Here is a 22472-nt window from a genome sequence, read left to right as displayed (position 1 = left end):
TAAGGGCCCCGGTGGGTTTGGTTGCTCGGTCCCCAGTGGAATTGGGGCCCCCCTATTGGAATTGGTTGCTAGGGTCTGGCGTCTTAAACGTTCCCCACTAGTGGGCCCCTGAAGTCTAGCATGTCACGTGGAATCATGTCATCCTTAACATAAATATACACTCCCTATTACATAACAAACAAAGAAATCCTGATAATGTCTGGAGTAAAAATGTCTTAAAAGACATCTTGAAACGTCTTGAAGAAAAATGTCTTAAAAACGTCTTGGAATGTCTTGAAACATCTTAAAAAATGTCCTGAAGAAAAATATCTTTAAAACGTCTTGAAGAAAAATGTTTTTAAAAAGTCTTGGAATGTCTTGAACCATCTTGAAGAATGTCCTGAAGAAAAATGTCTTAAAAAACGTCTTGAAGAAAAATGTCTTAAAAAACGACCTGAAATGTCTTGAAAAAAGCCTGGAAGAACATCTTGTAGAAAATTGTCAAAAACGTCCTGAAATGTCTTGAAACGTCTTGAAGTAAAATGTTTTAAAAATGTCTTGAAATGCCTTAAAAAGTCTTGACTTGAAGAAAACACTCCCCATGACGTAAAGCCTGCGTCCGCATCTTGGCTAGCGGCCCCTGAACTCTAACAAGTCTTATTACGTAACAGCCAATGAAAAAACACTCTCTATTAGGTAACACGCAAAGTCTTTTCCATAACAACCAAAGAAATCCTGATTTGGTGGGGCCCTGAAGGTTTTTCCGTAAACACTTAGGTTCTTAATTAATTAATACATACCTCGTTTAGAAAGCCTTCCCAATTAGGTAACAGACGCCTGCATCCCCAGGAAAACATTCCCTATTATGTAACATAAACCTGCATCTTTAAGAAGGTTTTAAAGAAGTGTCCGGATCGGGATTCGAAGGGAGTGGGCTACCATTAAACTAATTGAGGCCTCACTAATTGCCTCAGCACTTAAATTTCAGCGTTCAAAGATTCGAACAATAGCTTCCATGTTTTAGGGTTATGAACATTCAAGAAAACTTAAAAAAAAAAGTATCAGAAAAATAAGATTAAACATTTATTTCAGAATTTAGAATAACTTACGCGGTATACGGAAGGGTATCAATTTCCTCTGGTTTCCCATCCTTATCCATCAATCGGTCGTTTCCATTCATGGAAGTCAAAGAAAGTTTTTCACTTATACGGTGGTCCTGTGACGAGTATCTCGTGATATTGTGTAGGTGAACACCTTCGAAAAGACGGTCAGGTGTTTGTATACCTGAGTGGTCAACTGGTTTTACAACCTCCATTTTCTAATTCCACCTGAAAGTTCAAAATTTTCTGAAATTACGTATTGGATCTTAGCTCTTTATATCTGCCAGTTATAAGAAAGGTGAAATCAACTACAAAAAAACATATCACAATTTCAGAACACTTTGGAAGCTTGTGGTGGTACCAAATACAGAGTGAAGGAGGTCCTTAAATTTTTAATGAAGATACAAAAAAGGTATTTTTCAAAATCCACGAGGTGTTTTTTTTTCAAATGAAAACAAAAAAGGTGTTTTATTTTAAATATACGAAGTGTGGAAATTGCCTCTCCCTCCAATTGACATCTCTGAAAGCTTGATTGTAATTGGAACAAAATGGTTCTGGAAATGAATTTGGAATGGTGTAAAATAAAAAAAATAAATGCCGCTTGACTGGAAAACGTGAATAAGAGAAAATTTGTTTTTGCGGATTAAGAGAAGTGGATTTTCAGCCTTTGAAATTGTCTTGTCTCCCTTTTCTTTAAATTATACATTTTTATCAAATTGAGGGTCATGAAACCTAGCATAACCAACTTTTATTCTTTGGCCAAAATAATTATAAATTTTTACCTTTAACTCGGAGCAGGACCGGAGGCGGTTTTAGGAGAGAGACAAGGGGGCACTTACCCCAGGCACATTAAATTTGGGAGCGCAAAGTTTCAAATAAAAAATCTAACGTTGATAATCATTTTGTATTTTTTTTAATCCTATTTTTACTGAAATAAAGTAGAGGGTACAATCAATAAATGAAAATAATTTATAAATTATTAATTAATTAATATAATTGAAATAAATAAGTATTATTAGTTCATTAATAAGTTGAAAACAATTTTGTTAATAAACAAATTTTGTTTAAATTTGGCCAGAAAATTTTGTAAGAGACAGGGGGAACGAGAATCAAGATTCCACCCGGGCGCAAAACTGATGTTAGAACTGCGTCTGAGCAGGATATGACCTTCAGCTATATTGTAATGAAACAAATCGTCACCGGCAGGCCTAAAGACCGTATATGACGTTTCTATACTTCAGAGATATTTGCCAAATCCTGCTTGCTAAGTTGTACTCACAGGGGTGATTATCATTATAATGTATGTTCAATGTTGGTAGTAAATAAATTCAATCCGAAATTTTCAGTTTTCCCATATCTTCATTACAATTCTTTCGAAATAAAAGGAAGTAGACGGAATTTTATTAATTTTAATGTTTTTTTATATCCTGTTTTCAATTTTCTTGAAAATTTTAATAAATATGTAAATGAAAATATTTATTATAATTTGGGCAAAAACATTTTGGGAGACAGTGAAGGGGCACTAGTCAAGATTTTTCCCTAGGCACTAGAGAGGGCAGAACCGAAGCTGTATGGTAGTTAACTCGGAACCGGGAATAGCAGAAAGATCTTCTGCTATTTAGACCTGACAGGGGAGAAGTTGTAATGAAATAGTCAATGGAGTAGCTTTCATACAAGTGAAAGTCTAAGATTAGCTGAACAGAAAGTCGTATGAGCCTTATATCAGGTTAATGACAAGCTATATGATTTGATACTATATTATTTTTGTAGATTTGGCTCTTTGGCTCTTTCGGCTTGGCCTCTCTCGTGGCCAGAAAAAAAAAGTAACTTAATCAAAGGATAAAGAGACAAAAAAATTTTATACCAATTAGTTTACTAAAAATTTGAATATTTTCTTTTTTATATGTCACACTACATATACATGGCCTGGTACAAAAAAAAATAGCTTTAACCCAAAAGCTCTGCTAAAAGTTTTATAAATATATAACTAGCAAATGTTCATAGACGCGTAAAGCGGTAGTTTTTTTTTTTTTTTTTTACTACAATCTGTTCAGAGATGTAGCTGGGCTGTTAATGGTGTGTACAGTGTTTAGAAATATAAGATCGCAGGGGCACCAAAACCCCAATAAAAATTAGATAATTCCGATTTGTGATATTAAATTTAATTTTTAATTCCTTCCTTTAAAATAGTAAAAAAAAAACACAATATCAGATCTGACTATGCTTGATTACAAACTACAACTGCGACGGACAAACATTTTCTTCTTTATGTTGAGTTAGAACGGATAATACACAAACACAGATAAATTATGTAAATTGAACTGTAAAAGAGGGGGAGGGGTCGTATTAAAGACGATTCAAATTTCACCTTTTTGTAAGCTGTATAAAAAAAATGTGATATTTGTCCGTTAGCCAGTACATACTCAAGAATTTGGATCTATAAAATTAGACAGTAACCAGTTTATTGTTGTTTGTAAACGGAGACAATAAGCTCCAGCTCGATGGAAAACCCTATTGTAGCTCTATTTTAATAAATATTTAATGGGTGTTTTCGTTAGGTTAGGTTACATTTTACATGCAGCTCGGCTATACTGAACCCCCATACCCCCCCAATGTTCAGATATACAGCCCAAATTAGATATATCCTATCTATTTCCCAAGCGTCTTAGTTGTTTCAACCCCATACCTGTAGATCCAAATTCTTGAGTTTGTACTGTCTAACAAAGAAGTACTAAGATGTTGTATATTTAAATTAGTCACGTCTTTCGCCCAAATAGGGAGAGGGTAGTAATAAATATTAAGGAAAAATCTTTTAAAAAGGCCAAATAATGTAGACAAATAGTATGAAAATGTAGGAAATCATAGGTTTTATATCTTGATATTTCAAAGAGGAATACGACACAAGAACTCCCCACTACATCTCTATGGTGTAGCTCTAGCCTGACTTCCGAAATAAAATCCTTGCTTCACTCCCAAATATTTTTTCCAGTAAAAAAAAACCTAGTAAAAGAAAAAAAATCCATAATCCAGTAAATAAAATCCCTGCTTCACTTCCAAATCATTTTTATAATGTTATTTTTAACTTCTTAAAACTTTTCTTTGTTTAAAACGTGTGGCGTTTTCAATAACCACACTTCTGGATTGGTAACATTAATTCACAAATTTGTAACGAATCAATGAAAAGGGTTAAATACGTCACCGTGTGAGAGAGTCACTCTTTTAAATGTCTGTATCGTACTGATTATAATAAAGTCAAAGCTTCATTTTGGATTTGAAAAGCGTTGTCCAGCCTTTTTTTCAAAACAGGGTGCGAATGGTTATCGCTTTGAAACATTTTGACGTCAGAGTAATGCAGTACTGGTGTCTTAAATAATAGACCAACTGGAAAGTAAAAAAAGACGGGGTGGGCATGTGATGAAATTTTTATACCTGTTTTTATGCGGATTTTTGACTTTGATTTTGGAATTTTGGACTTCGTAAATTAGTCCATCCTAGCTCGACTGAGCCGGAATTATTGTCAGCCTACAAGCACATATTGAAGGCCAAGAGCACCCAGTCGAGCCAATTAAGGGGGGGGGGCACAATTCCCCTTAGATTTTTTAGTCTCCCTTAGATCTTTAAAATTCCCTTTTGATATTTTTATTTTTAAAATGCCTTTTTTATGCTTATATTGAAAAAATATCGAAAAAACTAAATTTTCCTCTCCTAGATTTTGGAAAATACATCTACCCTCCCATAGAATTTTTGTGTATTGGACCACTGAGAGTACTTTTAGGCAAGAATGCACGCAGGTATTTGTTTGAGGTTCGATTTTTCAAGGGGTATAACTTTAGAAAAATATAAAAATAGGCAAATTCTGACAGTTCGCCAAAAAAATTAGGTCTAAAATCCCACTCCACCTTCATTTTACGCCCCTGCAATTCACAGAGGAAAAAAGCTGCTATAGCCTGTTGAACTAATTATGCAGGTATCACTAATCATAAAAAAAGAAAAAAAACTAATTTTTCCTTACTAGAATACGTTGCCATTAATAAAATAAAATTAACCAGTTACTAGCACAGGATCGGAATTAGGTTAAAAAAAAAAAAAAAATCACCCATACATGCAGAGACATATGTATATAAAGGGCAAGAACAAAATGGCAGCTGGGTTGTTTTGTGCCAAAACTTAGCATCAACATTTTTCAAGTTTTCAAGAAAATCACAAAAAAAAATTTCATTTTAAAAAATAAATAAATAATTCAAAATAAATAAATATGTGTAAATGGAGTAAATAAATAATTCAATAATGCGTTCTGGCCTCTAGGGGTATGATTTTATTAGTATTGTTGAAATTGTTCGTTGAAGGGCTTGTGGGGCCGATTAGATCGTAGGCTACTATTGTTTTATAAAAAAAAAATTTTTCTTTGTTCTGTATTAATTTCTAATTTATTTTTGCCACCCCCTCGGACAAGTTTTTACTTCTCGGGGTGGCTGTTATTACTGTTTTGGTTTAATAATGATAAATGTATATGTGATAAATGTATAAATGTAATGATAAATGTATAAATGTTTAATAAAATAAATGTTTTCTCTCTCTCAATTAGAATAAATAGCTCTTTTGAAAAAAAAAATCGGAGAAATAGATGAAAATACAGAACTTTGTTAATAGACTGTACTACGTCTTTTTTCCTCCTGTTTTGGGTATTTCGTTTTCTACCCGACGTTTTCTTCCTGTTTTGTAATATTAATATATCCGTGCTAAGATTTGACTGAAGATTATTCTTTAATAAATTCGGAAGTTTTTCTGAGTAAAGTTAACAAAACTAAAAAAAAAATCATTACTTCGTAGAATATGCCACATAAGTCAACAAAATTAGCTTAAGTAAACCAATTCATGATATCTCTCTAAAACTATTCATCCTTTCATAAACCAAAGGCGTGTAAAGTCGGAATAGCAGCTTGGTAATTCTAGGACCTTTGAAAAACCAAATAATAAAAGGACATTGGAACATAATTACTATCATATATACATAATGTAGTAGCACTGACGAATACAAGGGGAAGGGGCTGGGGGATCCTGAACCCCTCCAAGGTTTTTCTGGCGCCCTATTTTCCTGTTGTTTTTTTCGCTCTTTTTTTGAATAAATTTTTCGATTTGGTCAATTATTGGCTTTGTCACATTGGTCCCTCCCAAGATTTGCTCATTGGTGCCCTAGTCACACTGGGCCTTTCCTAAGATTTGCTCTAGATCCGCCCCTGTATAGTAGTTGGATTATTATTAATTTTGAAACTCAAAGTAGCTTACCAATTCCATACACGCTAAAAAAAATTAGGGTAAGAGCAGGAATTATTAATTTGTTTGTTTTTTGTGTTTTTTTTTTTTTTTTTTTTTTCGTCTAGACCTAAAGGCATCTGAACTAGAGAACTGTAGGATACAGTAAGGAAAAAATATGACGAAAATCAACTAAGTGATAGTATCTTCTTGCAGAAAATACTATCACTTTTTTACAATTTTTTTTTTATCTGACTGAATTTTTAAAATTAGCCTCGATTCCCTAGATATTTTAAGAAACAAATGAACATGGATTTTTTTTTTTTTTTTTTTACTAATTATTAGGTCAAAACTTTTAACATATTTATTAAGTAGGAGACATCCAGATACGGGAACTATCACATCATTCAGGAATTAGACATCAGTCATATACGGGACATAAGTTTAACATGGGTAATTTAATCTTTATCAAATGTCTTGTATCAAATAAAATTACTGATGACGTTGATTATGATAAAAATAAATTTTAAATAAAATAATATAAATATAATATAAATAAAATGCGCTTCAGATTTTTACTCGCCATTCAGTTAAAATTGTTCTCGCATAGCGTTTCTGTTTGGATGGACCTAAGTTGAATCCTATTTGTCTTTAATAATAAATTGGCAGTACTATGAAAAAAATTATTGACTGAAATTCTTTTGCGTAGCGGTATTGTTTTAGAAAAGACAGGGGACATCTATGGGGGGGGGAGGCAGATTCCCCTCGAATTTTTTTCTTCCTAAATTTTGCAAAACAGCTTTTTTAATGAAATTTTTATTGAAAATAGTTCGTTTTTGTATCTTCAGTGAAACAAAAGAAGAAAGAACAACAAAATTGCCAAAGAACAACAGAAAAAACAATAAAAGAAAGAAAAAACAAAAAAACTGAAGAAAGAACAACAAAATTGCCTACTTCTCCTGCACGTGCACAAATTAACGCCACTGGGAAAGGCTGAGGACACGTTGAGCAGATATTCCCGTTTAGATTAAATTATACTAATAGCTTTTTATGGTCCACACGAAAGAAGAAATAAACTCATGATTGTCAATAGTTTATCGTACTTTGAAAGTACTCTAGCTCTTCTTAATTTCAACAAAAGAAACATTAAAAAGAAAATAAAAAATCAAAATGCACATACTGAGCGTTATAATTGGGATCCAGGCCTCCAGTTCGGTAAAATGGCGCCCCAGTATTTCCCGTACGTATACTTTCCTTCGGGCAGCAGAAAAGTAAATTCAGGTGCATGATCATTTAGGTCAACAACAAAGATATAAATCTAGAAGAAAGGAGAAAACAATAAATATAACTACTAAATTTTTGTGATATAAGACATTAGCCACCCACCATTACACTTTAAACAATACTCATCATGGCTACTATAATTACATATTTTTTTAAGGTTGAAGAGCTATACTTGACCAACGTCATCACTATAGCTTTCAAAATTCTCAACTTGGTTCATAAAATATCTTCCAATACTTCCATACTCTTTTCAACTGTGAAAAGGATACTTAGGTATATTTTACTAGGATTAACCTAACTCCACTTCTTGAGCTGCAGGGGGCATATCGTACAAGTACCTATTAATTGATTAATTAATTAATTCAAAATAATTTTGTTAATAAATAAAAATCTGATAAAAAAAATAGGCCTGAAAACTTTATGGGAGACAGGGGCGGTGCTAATCAAGATTTTGCCCATGGCTCAAAATCCTGGACTATCTTTGCTTTTTTTTTTTTTTTTTTTAGGGATGAAAACTTAATTGAAAAGCAAGTGCAAAGATCTCAATATATTTTTACTAATTTTCAGTTGAACGCACTTTTTCGTCTAGTAGAAAGAGTATTGAACCTATAAGTTTAAATCAATGATAAATCATTTTGAGAGACATTAATTTAATAAATACAATTCGTTTATTTTTAAGACTTATCTTTGCCTCATCCCACTCATCCTTAAAGTTCATGATCCCTTAGCGAATTTTTTAGAATATCATATAATAAACTAAATATTATTGATATTATTCATTATACATTGTTTTACATAATTACATAAATTTTACAACCGAAGAATAAGAAAATAAGGAATAAGTGACGGTGAAGAGGGGATATTGGGTAACAAGATAACAATCAAGTGGACAGCTTCACTTACCTGCGTAGTATTATTAGAAAAGATGGTGGATGAAGTGAAGATGTGAAAAGTAGAATAGCAAAGGCCCAGCATGTTTTTTCACAGTTGAAAAGAGTATGGAAGGATTGGAAGATATTTTGTGAGCCAAGTTTAGAACTTCGAAAGCTACATTGAAGACATTGGTCAAGTACAGCTCTGAAGCGAGTGCACTCCGACAAACCGAAGAAGAATTTCTAGATGTTTCCAGAAAAATTCCCTGTGGATTGATTTGGGTGCCCGTCTAACTGATAGCATTTCAAATAGTAGGTTGTGAGAACAGTATGGATCAATCCCACTTTATAGGGCTACAATGAGAGACACAAGAGATTGGGTTACTATCTCTTATGACTAATGCTTTTTCAGCTAAGAAGCTCTAGTCTAATTACAAGACATCCTCCAGAAACTGAGAACCTTTAACTCAATATAAATTTTCATGCTGGTCCGAAACACAGCGAAAAGCTTTCAGTAATGTTACCTACGATTTTAGAACAATTCAATAAAAAAACAAGTTTTTTGAACTGAAAGTAAGGAGTGACATTAAACTTAAAACGAAAATAAATTATTCCGTATATGAAATGTGATGTCCCCTCCTCAACACCTTGCTCTCTACGCGAAAGTTTTTTATTGTTTTAAAGGTAGAGTTGGGACAAAGAGCCAAACTGTAGCGTAAACACCAAAGCGTTGAGGAGGGGATTATTGACTGTTTTCCCAATTTTTTAGAACTGCTATTGAAACACGGGGGCCGTTTAATTAGGATAGGAAGCTTTTTAGAAGTGCTCACAGTTATTCCGTATAAATTATAAGGAATAATTTATTTTCGCTTTGATTTTGAATGTCGTTTCCTTTCTCTTAACTCTACTTTTTAAAACAGTAAAAAACTTTAGCGTAAAGAGTGGGGCATTGAGGAGGAAAAGCCCCTTTCATATACGGAGTAATTTCTGTTCGTTTTAATGTTAATGTCGCTCCTTACTTTTATTTAAAAAAATTTTTTTTGTCTAATTTCTGGACGTTTTTGCATTAATGTATGTTTTGATCTTGGCTCTACGCACATAAATAATTAAAACAAAATTTGCATATTAATTTTTTCGGCTAAATGGCTTTTTCATAGTTTTAATCGGAAGATTTTGAGAAAAAACGAGCGAGGGAGGAGGCCTAGTTGCCCACCAATTTTTTGATTACTTAAAAAGGCATTAACTTTAAATTTTTTACGAATGTTTTCATAAGTAAAAAATATACGTAACTTACGAATTAACTTACGGAGCGAACTTCTGTATTCGTATGTTTTTGTTGCGTATATGAGGGGGCTCGCCCCTCGTCGATAACTCGCTCTTTATACTAAAGCTTAAATTTTGTCCCAATTTTTTAAGAATGGCCCCTGAATCACAAAGGCCGTAGAATAAGTAGTTGTAATTACAAAAAATACTTTAGCCTATAGAGCGAGGTATTACGAGGAGGTAAACCCTTTATATGCGTTATAATGTCTGTTCGTTTTCAATTTTAATGCTGCTCGTCACTTTCAGTAGAAAAAACTTTTCATATTTTTCTTTTCATTGTTTTTTTTTTAATAATGCTAGAAAATCCTGCGCCCCCTCCATTGAAAGTCTCTTCCCCCATGGAAAGAATCCTCCCACGTAACCCTTCCCGTCAACTCCCCCCCCCAACAAAAAAATCCCCCTGAAAACGTCTCTACACTTCGCAGTAGCCATTACTATATGTAAACACAGGTCAAAGTTTGTAACTTGCAGCCCCTCCCAAGAGGACTGCGGGGGAGTAAGTCATCCCAAAAGACATAGTTATAAGGTTTTTCGACTATGGCGAATAAAATGGCTATCTCAGAACCGGTGACTTTGGGGAAAAAATGAGCTTGGGAGGGGGACTAGGTGCCCTCCAATTCTTTCGGTCACTTAAACAGGGCACTAGAGCTTTTAATTTCCGTTAGAATGAGCCCTTTCGTTACATTCTAGGACCACTTAGTCGATACGATCACCCCTGGGAAAAAAACAAATAAACACGCATCCGTGATTTGTCTTCTGGCAAAAAATGCGAAATTCCAAATTTTTGTAGATAGGGGCTTGAAACTTCTACAATGGAGTTCTCTGATACGCTGAATCTGATGTTGTTATTTTCTGTAAGATCGTATGACTTTTAGGGGGTGTTTCCCTCTATTTTCTAAAAAAAGGCAAATTTTCTCAGGCTCGTAACTTTTGATGGGTATAAATGGTCTTGACGAAATTTATATATTTAAAATCAGCATTAAAATGCGATTCTTTTGATGTAACTATTGGTATCAAAATTCTTTTTTTTTTAGAGTTTCGGTTACTATTGAGCCGGGTCGCTCCTTACTACAGTTCGTTACCACGAACTATTTGATAATTTCTTTCCGTTTTGAGCTTTAATATTGCTCTTTACTTTCGGTTAAAAAGAACTCGTTTTTTAATTGAATTTTTGATCGTGTTTCAAATAATGCCAGTAAATTTGCCTCATCCTCTATGAAATATACCTCCCCCCCTCCAATGAAAACTCCTCCTTGGTAATTTCATCCAGTGTAAAGTGCACCCCTCTCCCCTGTCAAATTCCCTCCAGACAGTTCTATCCTTCCTTAAATATTATTTTTAACATTCTTTCATTTGGATTGACTTTAATCTCTAATTGGTTTTTCGATAACTCTAGAAATGCCCCCTTTCTTGGAAGTTATTTCCCAGAAGTCAAAACACGCGGAAAATAGATCCTGAATAGTTCCACCAGAACATCTTCACATGTAAATTTGTCAAAGAGAATGTAAGACAATTAAAAAAATTGTATAGTAATTATGTCAAATCCCCTCTCCCCCGTATAACATTTCCCCTGAAAAATTCACCCTCCCCCAGAAATTTCCGTCTCCAAGGAAGATCCTCTCTATACAAATCATATTAGGTACAACCCCTTTCCCCTCCACCTGAGAAATGTCTTAATACATCCCAATAACAAATACTAATCGTAAACAATGGCAAGGTCTGTCCCCACGGACTGTGGGGTCCATTTTAGACCTAAACACATAGTTAATTGACTCTCAACTACACTGAACGAAATGGGTATCTCGAAATTTTAATCAGATAACTTTTGTGAAAAAATGGGCGTGGGAGGGGGGTCAGTTGCCCTGCAATGTTTTCGGTCAAAGAAAAATGCCACTAGAACTTTTAATTTTCGTTCGAATGCACCCTGTCCCGATCTTCCAAGACCATTATTTCAGTACAATCACCCCAGGGTAAAAACAAATAAACATGCATCCGTGATCTTTCTTCTGGTAAAAATAACAAAATTTCACATTTTTGTATATAGGAGCTCGAAACTTCTACAAGTAGGGTTTTCTGGTACGCTAAACATGATGGTGTAATTTTTACTAAGATTCTTTGAGCTTTAGGGGGATGTTTACCGGCTATTTCAAAAACCAGGCAAATATTTTCAGGCTCGTAACTTTTGATGGGTAGTACTAAACTTGACTAATCTTATATATTTGGAATCCGCATAATAAGTTGATGTATCTACTGATATTGAAATTCCGTTTTTTAGAGTTTCGGTGACTTAAAATACATTTTGCCCCCCCCCCCCTACTTTCATGAACTACAGTGAACACTTGGACAACTTCGCAAAAAAGCTCTAGGCTGTTTTTCCTTTGTACTGCTGTAAACTGGTAACATTGAAAATTCCTGGTAGGCCTGCAGCTATCGACCAAAACTTGTAGTGCATAAATTCATTACGTTTGAGCAATTACGTTTGCGTATCGTCTAAAACCACGTTTGGGTAATCAAAGTGCATTTCAAATAGTGAAAAACAAAAATTCACCACGCTTGGTTGACTAAAAGCCTAGAATATAAGTCATTTAAAAAAGCAATTTTTTTCTTTGAAACCATTGTATTCTTACCAGGTACTCTACTCTTACAACCCAACTGCAATTAGAAAACAATCTTAATTTCGCCTATAAAATTATCTTTTTCAGTGATGCGGTCCCAACTTAAAGTATATAATTGTTCTGTGCTCTTTACTAGCTCTCCACAATAGCCAAGATAATGGTAAGGAGTGGGCAATATCATGAAAATAAGGTATTTCTGCTAGCCTATATAACTCTCACGACTCTTGCCTGTGCAATGCTGCCTTGAGTCCACCTTAGGCATTGAACCTTTAAAGTAGATAATCTAAGTTTGAATGAGGTATCTCAGGCGAAAATTTATTATGTTTTTTTTTTCTTTTTAACTTGGCTAAATTATTCTCTATATACAGTCATAATTTAGTTTAAGTACCTTTCCCTCTCCACTGACCTAGTCCTAAAAATCCCAAACAGTCCCCGGGAAATTATTTGAAAATATCATAAAAGGCCATCCTTTTATTATTCAGAAAGTACTTAAAGTTTTTTTGTTATATTCCTTACAAACCATTTTCTTGTAAATATTTTTCTTTTTGTGTTTAAATTTACATCTAAATCTTTGGAGAATCACCTGGACTGTCACGTCGGTCTATATATTATTAATTTAAAAAACAAAGTTTTTCTGAGAGAAGTAAAGAGCGAAGTTGAAACTTAAAACATACAATATTGTTACTTCACAGCCTATCTAATATATATAGATAAAACTATTGCAAATAAACCAACTGGGGATATTTCCCTATGTATCTAGGATTACAAAAAAAAACTAGCGCTTTACTGAAAACACCGGAGCTAAGTATAAAAAACAGGAATGTTGATTTTGGATTCAAAAGTGAGTATGTAGCATCACAACCGTGAACTAATCTGTAACGCGTTTCTTAGTCTTACACGAGTTGCAATATCAACAACTTTCAGTATACAGTTAAAATTACCTTAAAACTTAGGCATAAAAATGAATATTATCTTCAGAAGTGCAGAAGTTCATCAGGTAACATTAAACAGTATACAAAGATAATGGATTAGCTCATCAGGTAACATTTTGCCCTTTGCCCATACATCTTTGCCCATCTTACCCTCTAGCGGTTTCCTGAAAGCACAAAAGCCAAGTATAAAAGAGTCAAAAGTGAGTACGTAGCCTCACAACCGTGAACTAATCTGTAACGCTTTTCATAATCTTACACGAGGTACATTGTCAGTAACTTTCAGTATACAGTTAAAATTACCTTAAAAACTTAGGCATAAAAATGAATATTATCTTCAGAAGTGCAAAGTCATTAAACACCATACAAAGATAATGGATTGGTTCATCAGGTAACATCTTGCCCTTGCCTAGTATTGCTCAAAATGAAGAATAAATAAACCATAATATGAACTCTGGGAATCCAGTTCTTTCATACAACGGAGAATTTCAAGTTATGATTCAAATTCTAAAGCGAGTCTGAGTCCGAATACTACCAAGATTGGTTCATTTCGAACTTGTCTACAAAATAATCATAAAGTTTCCATTTTAGATCCAAAACAACAGTCAACCATTGGACTGACTTAATTTTCCAGAAATGATCCCAAATTAAACGAAAAAACAACAATCCTAAAATGCTTTATTTTTAAACTGTTAAAAGTGTCCTAAAATGGTTTACTTCTACTGTGCCAAAAATCCTATATTGTTTTGTGTTTTCAGTAAAGCGCTAGTTTTCTAGAAAAAGAAAATTTCCATTTTTAATAAAGAATCGTATAGAAGGTACAGAGCCGTGAAAAAAAAAACACGATACTGATATACCTGACACTGATACGCGTGGTACCAATACGCCCAATACACGATTCAACTTCGCTTTTTACTTTACTCCCTAAGTCTCTCATTGTAGACGATCAACTTGTAACAGAAAAAGGCCAAATTCGACATCATATGAATAAATTCTTCGCGGAGATAGGGAAAAAAACTGCTAATAGCGTTTCTTATTCCTCTGTGTCACTGTCTTGGAAGCAGTTCTTAGGTCCCTCGTGCTTGAAATCAATGGTTCTTGGGGAGGTTACGGGCAGGAAATTAGAAATATTGTTCTGTCTTTAAAGAATTCTTCAGCAGGTTTCGACCAAATTTCTGCTAAAGTAATTAAACATATTCTTCCATTGATTATCATCCCAATTTACTATTTGATTAATAGGTCATTTAAACTAGGAGTATTTCCCCAACGTCTTAAACTTGCACGTGTTATAGCTCTCTTTAAAGGAGGTGACAGAAAGGATCCTTGGAACTACAGACCGATCTCTCTTCCGTCAGTGTTCTCTAAGATATTTGAAAGAGCAATGCTCAAACGTCTGGTTAGATTTCTTGAAGCTAAATTTTTTTCCATCAGCATCAGTTTGGGTTTCGCGCAAAGTATTCTATAGAACATGCTTGTAATAGACTTCTTCAGTTTATACGACGATCTTTAGATTCTAATCTTATTCCTGCAGCCATTTTTCTTGATGTAAAGAAAGCTTTTGACAGCCTAACACATAAGATTCTCATTGGTAAACTTTGTCATTTTGGTGTCCGTGGGGAAGTATTGTCTTGGTTCTCGTCATACCTAACTGACAGATCTATCGCCACAGAAGTTACAGACGAACCAGTTCCAATTGAATACGGAGTACCCCAAGGTTCTATTCTTGGGCCAACCCTCTTCCTCATATATGTGAACGATCTCTACCGACTTTTTAACACCCCAATTAACAATATTTGCTGTGGATTGTGTCACAAATCTTAATCTCAGAGTACGTTGGTGTTCACACCTGATAGTCAAGAAGAATTAATAGCATTTGCAGATGACACTACTTTAGGTGCTGCAGCTCCGGATGAATCATCCCTTCTTCTAAAGCTTCAAGCAATGGCTGAGAAAATACTCTTTTGGTCTGACATTAATAAAGTAACTTTAAATGTAAAAAAGTCCTACCTTCTTATTTTTTCTCGTAAAGGTGTGAGCTGCCCCACAATTACTGAGCTTCATACACCAAGAGGCTCCATAAGTCGTCCCCCGGATCGATATGTGCGATTCCTGGGAGTTCTTTTGGATGAAAATTTATCATTTAAGTGGCATGTTCAAATAATAAGAGTGAAAATTTCCCGTGGACTTGGGATCATCCGAAAATTAAAGCGTTTATTCCCTTTCCCTATCCTCCGTCTTTTATACGTTTCTCTGATATATGTTACTGTTCGTCTGTGTGGATGTCTACATTTCCCTCGGTACTTGCTCCTATTCACAATCTTTATGAGAAAGCGGCAGGAATTCTCCAGTCGGCTACACACACTCCTCTTGACCTCCTCAAAATTAAAGATATTCATATTTTATCTCTATCTTCGTTGGCATATCAATACTTCCAGGAGATCTCCCATGTTGTTTTTCGGGACTTCTTAAACTAGTAGGGGAAGTAAATTTGTATATCGTTCGTAACCGGGAGGATTTGATAATTCCAGCTAGTCCCTCGGTTCGTTCAGACTTCGGCCTGGCTGTGACTGTGGGACGTGCTTGGAACTTGGTTCCCACTGAGATCCGGCAGTCACGAACACTTGGCTCCTTTAAGAGACAGATGAAAAGTTTGTTATTAAAGGATTCTTACTGAATGTTTCTTATGGTTTATTTATTATTTTTTTTCTTTTTTGGGTTGTTGTTTTGTTGGTGTTGTATCCTCGTTAACGCGAGAATTTTAATTTGTATTTTATTATCGGGTGATGTGAGGGTCGCTGTTTCGTGGGGACTGCCGGTGAGTTGATTTCTTTTCCTTACATATTTATATTTAGATGTTGGTTAGTATGTTTATGACAAGTTTTATGACTCTTTATTTATTGTATACCGTTTCCCAAATAACGGGCTATTGAGCCCTTTGGGATATTGTTTTTGTTATTGTTATTTTATGAAAATAAATAGAACTTGAACTTGAATTTCTTCTTTTTTTACGCATTGACGTCACTTTTATCCTTCATTTCAGAAATTTTCCTGGAAGATATATATGTTTTTTTTTACCAATTTCTCATTTTTAATAGGTTTAATTTTATTAAGGATTAATTTTCGTATTTTTGTGAAGTTTTTTAGGCTTTTCTGGCTAAGAATAAAATACTAGATTGCAATTTTAATTATAAGCAAAATTTCATTAGGTTATTCAGTGACAATGTCAAAGCAATTGTTTTTGTCATTGTTCTCTTAAATGTCTTTATACTTGGAGGTGGAAGGGGTGGGAATTTTTAATACTACGTATCAAAATTCTGCATAATGTTTGGTCTTCTACGGGGCTGAAGCAAACTTGGCCCCGATCCTGCTGACAACCTTCGATATAGATAAGTTTTAGTCCAACATTTCATTAAGACAATGTTTGCAAGCTTAGTCTTGTTGCAACTTTTAGTGCTTAAGAGATACTCAAGATGATCGGAAAAAAATTTCTGTCTCATTTTTAGGGGATGGGGTTGTCCACAATCAAAACTTGTTCTAACATCAGGGTATCTTTCGTCAAAAAGCTTATGGAGATGCAAGGCTATTCGGGAAAAAAATATTCGGCCTTTTCGGGGCCCATTTCAAATGTAGTTTTTCAGTCGTTCAAAAAATTCTATACGTACATATACACAGTGAAATTTAATTGTAAGGAATTTTTAAAAATTAAAACAATAAAAAAAATGGGGATCAGTTCCTGTATTCATTCTGCTTACATACAGGCAAAGATTGACCTTCAACAAACGGAAGTCTTGGAATAGTAAGGTGAGGTGAAAACGAACCTCTACGAATTCACTTGAAGCCTTGTGAAAAATTCAACTACACTTTGCGATCACTGACTACACTCCGACGACTAGGTTTCCCAGTGAATCAGTTACGACTAGCGTATATCTAAAGACGTCCCTTGCTAGAATACGCGTGTCCTGTTTGGGAACCATAGGTACACAAAATTGAATACTTAAGTGACAATATCAAGGCTGTTCAAAACCGTGCGACAAAAATCATATTGAGACCCAAATTGACAGGTATGTAACTGCAATTGTAACGTTGAAAACACCAATGCTGAGAGAACGGACATTCTATCTCATGTGCAAACTTGGACAATCACTCCTCGTTAGTGAAAAAACACAGTATGGTTGTTGCCCCCTCTGATTGCCTTCAAAGCCAACACTCAAACACACGAAAAATTAATTTTTGTTTCAAAGAAATATTTGAATTTTTTTATTTTCTAGCAACACTTAAGTCACACTTTTTGATGAAAGGAAAATTGTGCATAGCTTAAGCACCAATAGAGAATACCATGAGTAATCTTGTGAGTAATGCCATAAAAAAAACTTAAGACTATGTTGCGTTCTGTAATCTTACGGAACAAATTTTGTTCCAAAGGCTCATGTGCAAACTTGGACAGTCACTCCTCGTTAGTGAAAAACACAGCACGTTGTTGCCCCCTCTTATTGCCCCCAAAGCCAAACAACGATCCTTAGTCTGGTGGTCGAAGCTTTTTCCCATAAAAAAAAAACTTAAGACTATGTTGCGTTCTGTAATCTTAAGGAACAAATTTAGTTCCAAAGGCTCATGTGCAAACTTGGACAGTCACTCCTCGTTAGTGAAAAACACAGCACGTTGTTGCCCCCTCTTATTGCCCCCAAAGCCAAACAACGATCCTTAGTCTGGTGTTCGAAGCTTTTTCCCATAAAAAAAAACTTAAGACTATGTTGCGTTCTGTAATCTTAAGGAACAAATTTAGTTCCAAAGGCTTATGTGCAAACTTGGACAGTCACTCCTCGTTAGTGAAAAACTCAGTACGTTGTTGCCCCCTCTTATTGCCCCCCAAAGCCAAACAACGATCCTTAGCCTGGTGGTCGAAGCTTTTTCCCATAAAAAAACTTAAGACTATGTTGCGTTCTGTAATCTTAAGGAACAAATTTAGTTCCAAAGGCTTATGTGCAAACTTGGACAGTCACTCCTCGTTAGTGAAAAACTCAGTACGTTGTTGCCCCCTCTTATTGCCCCCCAAAGCCAAACAACGATCCTTAGCCTGGTGGTCGAAGCTTTTTCCCATAAAAAAACTTAAGACTATGTTGCGTTCTGTAATCTTAAGGAACAAATTTAGTTCCAAAGGCTTATGTGCAAACTTGGACAGTCACTCCTCGTTAGTGAAAAACACAGTACGTTGTTGCCCCCTCTTATTGCCCCCCAAAGCCAAACAACGATCCTTAGCCTGGTGGTCGAAGCTTTTTCCCATAAAAAAACTTAAGACTATGTTGCGTTCTGTAATCTTAAGGAACAAATTTAGTTCCAAAGGCTTATGTGCAAACTTGGACAGTCACTCCTCGTTAGTGAAAAACACAGTACGTTGTTGCCCCCTCTTATTGCCCCCCAAAGCCAAACAATGATCCTTAGTCTGGTGGTCGAAGCTTTTCCCATAAAAAAAAACTTAAGACTATGTTGCGTTCTGTAATCTTACGGAACAAATTTTGTTCCAAAGGCTTATGTGCAAACTTGGACAGTCACTCCTCGTTAGTGAAAAACACAGTACGTTGTTGCCCCCTCTTATTCCCCCCCAAAGCCAAACAATGATCCTTAGTCTGGTGGTCGAAGCTTTTCCCATAAAAAAAAACTTAAGACTATGTTGCGTTCTGTGATCTTACGGAACAAATTTTGTTCCAAAGGCTTATGTGCAAACTTGGACAGTCACTCCTCGTTAGTGAAAAACACAGTACGTTGTTGCCCCCTCTTATTGCCCCCCAAAGCCAAACAATGATCCTTAGTCTGGTGGTCGAAGCTTTTCCCATAAAAAAAAACTTAAGACTATGTTGCGTTCTGTGATCTTACGGAACAAATTTTGTTCCAAAGGCTTATGTGCAAACTTGGACAGTCACTCCTCGTTAGTGAAAAACACAGTACGTTGTTGCCCCCTCTTATTGCCCCCCAAAGCCAAACAATGATCCTTAGTCTGGTGGTCGAAGCTTTTCCCATAAAAAAAAACTTAAGACTATGTTGCGTTCTGTGATCTTACGGAACAAATTTTGTTCCAAAGGCTTATGTGCAAACTTGGACAGTCACTCCTCGTTAGTGAAAAACACAGTACGTTGTTGCCCCCTCTTATTGCCCCCCAAAGCCAAACAATGATCCTTAGTCTGGTGGTCGAAGCTTTTCCCATAAAAAAAAACTTAAGACTATGTTGCGTTCTGTGATCTTACGGAACAAATTTTGTTCCAAAGGCTTATGTGCAAACTTGGACAGTCACTCCTCGTTAGTGAAAAACACAGTACGTTGTTGCCCCCTCTTATTGCCCCCCAAAGCCAAACAATGATCCTTAGTCTGGTGGTCGAAGCTTTTCCCATAAAAAAAAACTTAAGACTATGTTGCGTTCTGTGATCTTACGGAACAAATTTTGTTCCAAAGGCTTATGTGCAAACTTGGACAGTCACTCCTCGTTAGTGAAAAACACAGTACGTTGTTGCCCCCTCTTATTGCCCCCCAAAGCCAAACAATGATCCTTAGTCTGGTGGTCGAAGCTTTTCCCATAAAAAAAAACTTAAGACTATGTTGCGTTCTGTGATCTTACGGAACAAATTTTGTTCCAAAGGCTTATGTGCAAACTTGGACAGTCACTCCTCGTTAGTGAAAAACACAGTACGTTGTTGCCCCCTCTTATTGCCCCCCAAAGCCAAACAATGATCCTTAGTCTGGTGGTCGAAGCTTTTCCCATAAAAAAAAACTTAAGACTATGTTGCGTTCTGTGATCTTACGGAACAAATTTTGTTCCAAAGGCTTATGTGCAAACTTGGACAGTCACTCCTCGTTAGTGAAAAACACAGTACGTTGTTGCCCCCTCTTATTGCCCCCCAAAGCCAAACAATGATCCTTAGTCTGGTGGTCGAAGCTTTTCCCATAAAAAAAAACTTAAGACTATGTTGCGTTCTGTGATCTTACGGAACAAATTTTGTTCCAAAGGCTTATGTGCAAACTTGGACAGTCACTCCTCGTTAGTGAAAAACACAGTACGTTGTTGCCCCCTCTTATTGCCCCCCAAAGCCAAACAATGATCCTTAGTCTGGTGGTCGAAGCTTTTCCCATAAAAAAAAACTTAAGACTATGTTGCGTTCTGTGATCTTACGGAACAAATTTTGTTCCAAAGGCTTATGTGCAAACTTGGACAGTCACTCCTCGTTAGTGAAAAACACAGTACGTTGTTGCCCCCTCTTATTGCCCCCCAAAGCCAAACAATGATCCTTAGTCTGGTGGTCGAAGCTTTTCCCATAAAAAAAAACTTAAGACTATGTTGCGTTCTGTGATCTTACGGAACAAATTTTGTTCCAAAGGCTTATGTGCAAACTTGGACAGTCACTCCTCGTTAGTGAAAAACACAGTACGTTGTTGCCCCCTCTTATTGCCCCCCAAAGCCAAACAATGATCCTTAGTCTGGTGGTCGAAGCTTTTCCCATAAAAAAAAACTTAAGACTATGTTGCGTTCTGTGATCTTACGGAACAAATTTTGTTCCAAAGGCTTATGTGCAAACTTGGACAGTCACTCCTCGTTAGTGAAAAACACAGTACGTTGTTGCCCCCTCTTATTGCCCCCCAAAGCCAAACAATGATCCTTAGTCTGGTGGTCGAAGCTTTTTCCCATAAAAAAAAACTTAAGACTATGTTGCGTTCTGTAATCTTAAGGAACAAATTTAGTTCCAAAGGCTTATGTGCAAACTTGGACAGTCACTCCTCGTTAGTGAAAAACTCAGTACGTTGTTGCCCCCTCTTATTGCCCCCCAAAGCCAAACAATGATCCTTAGTCTGGTGGTCGAAGCTTTTCCCATAAAAAAAAACTTAAGACTATGTTGCATTCTGTGATCTTACGGAACAAATTTTGTTCCAAAGGCTTATGTGCAAACTTGGACAGTCACTCCTCGTTAGTGAAAAACACAGTACGTTGTTGCCCCCTCTTATTGCCCCCCAAAGCCAAACAATGATCCTTAGTCTGGTGGTCGAAGCTTTTCCCATAAAAAAAAACTTAAGACTATGTTGCGTTCTGTGATCTTACGGAACAAATTTTGTTCCAAAGGCTTATGTGCAAACTTGGACAGTCACTCCTCGTTAGTGAAAAACACAGTACGTTGTTGCCCCCTCTTATTGCCCCCCAAAGCCAAACAATGATCCTTAGTCTGGTGGTCGAAGCTTTTCCCATAAAAAAAAACTTAAGACTATGTTGCGTTCTGTGATCTTACGGAACAAATTTTGTTCCAAAGGCTTATGTGCAAACTTGGACAGTCACTCCTCGTTAGTGAAAAACACAGTACGTTGTTGCCCCCTCTTATTGCCCCCCAAAGCCAAACAATGATCCTTAGTCTGGTGGTCGAAGCTTTTCCCATAAAAAAAAACTTAAGACTATGTTGCGTTCTGTGATCTTACGGAACAAATTTTGTTCCAAAGGCTTATGTGCAAACTTGGACAGTCACTCCTCGTTAGTGAAAAACACAGTACGTTGTTGCCCCCTCTTATTGCCCCCCAAAGCCAAACAATGATCCTTAGTCTGGTGGTCGAAGCTTTTCCCATAAAAAAAAACTTAAGACTATGTTGCGTTCTGTGATCTTACGGAACAAATTTTGTTCCAAAGGCTTATGTGCAAACTTGGACAGTCACTCCTCGTTAGTGAAAAACACAGTACGTTGTTGCCCCCTCTTATTGCCCCCCAAAGCCAAACAATGATCCTTAGTCTGGTGGTCGAAGCTTTTCCCATAAAAAAAAACTTAAGACTATGTTGCGTTCTGTGATCTTACGGAACAAATTTTGTTCCAAAGGCTTATGTGCAAACTTGGACAGTCACTCCTCGTTAGTGAAAAACACAGTACGTTGTTGCCCCCTCTTATTGCCCCCCAAAGCCAAACAATGATCCTTAGTCTGGTGGTCGAAGCTTTTCCCATAAAAAAAAACTTAAGACTATGTTGCGTTCTGTGATCTTACGGAACAAATTTTGTTCCAAAGGCTTATGTGCAAACTTGGACAGTCACTCCTCGTTAGTGAAAAACACAGTACGTTGTTGCCCCCTCTTATTGCCCCCCAAAGCCAAACAATGATCCT

General features: G+C 35.9%; 1 protein-coding gene across 3 annotated transcripts in view; it reads right to left on the bottom strand.

Moving 5' to 3' along the window:
- The window catches only part of LOC136032296 (uncharacterized), a 52859-nt gene extending 48445 nt beyond the window's left edge, over positions 1–4414 (bottom strand). For 2 of the 3 annotated variants that reach the window (XM_065712577.1, XM_065712579.1), the window contains exons 1-2: positions 4279–4405; positions 1089–1307 (exon numbers count right to left, since the gene is read on the bottom strand). In XM_065712577.1, coding sequence (XP_065568649.1) covers positions 1089–1294 — 206 coding nt within the window. In that variant the 5' untranslated portion in view covers positions 1295–1307; positions 4279–4405. Of the gene's footprint in view, positions 1–1088; positions 1308–4278 lie in introns of all 3 variants that reach the window. The other variant, XM_065712578.1, reaches the window with a different exon arrangement.
- Positions 4415–22472: the final 18058 nt, after the last annotated feature.

This window comes from Artemia franciscana, chromosome 10, assembly GCF_032884065.1.
Source record: "Artemia franciscana chromosome 10, ASM3288406v1, whole genome shotgun sequence".
NCBI lineage: Eukaryota > Metazoa > Arthropoda > Branchiopoda > Anostraca > Artemiidae > Artemia > Artemia franciscana.
Note: the sequence above shows the minus strand (reverse complement) of the source record. Positions and strands in the feature narration are given on the sequence as shown.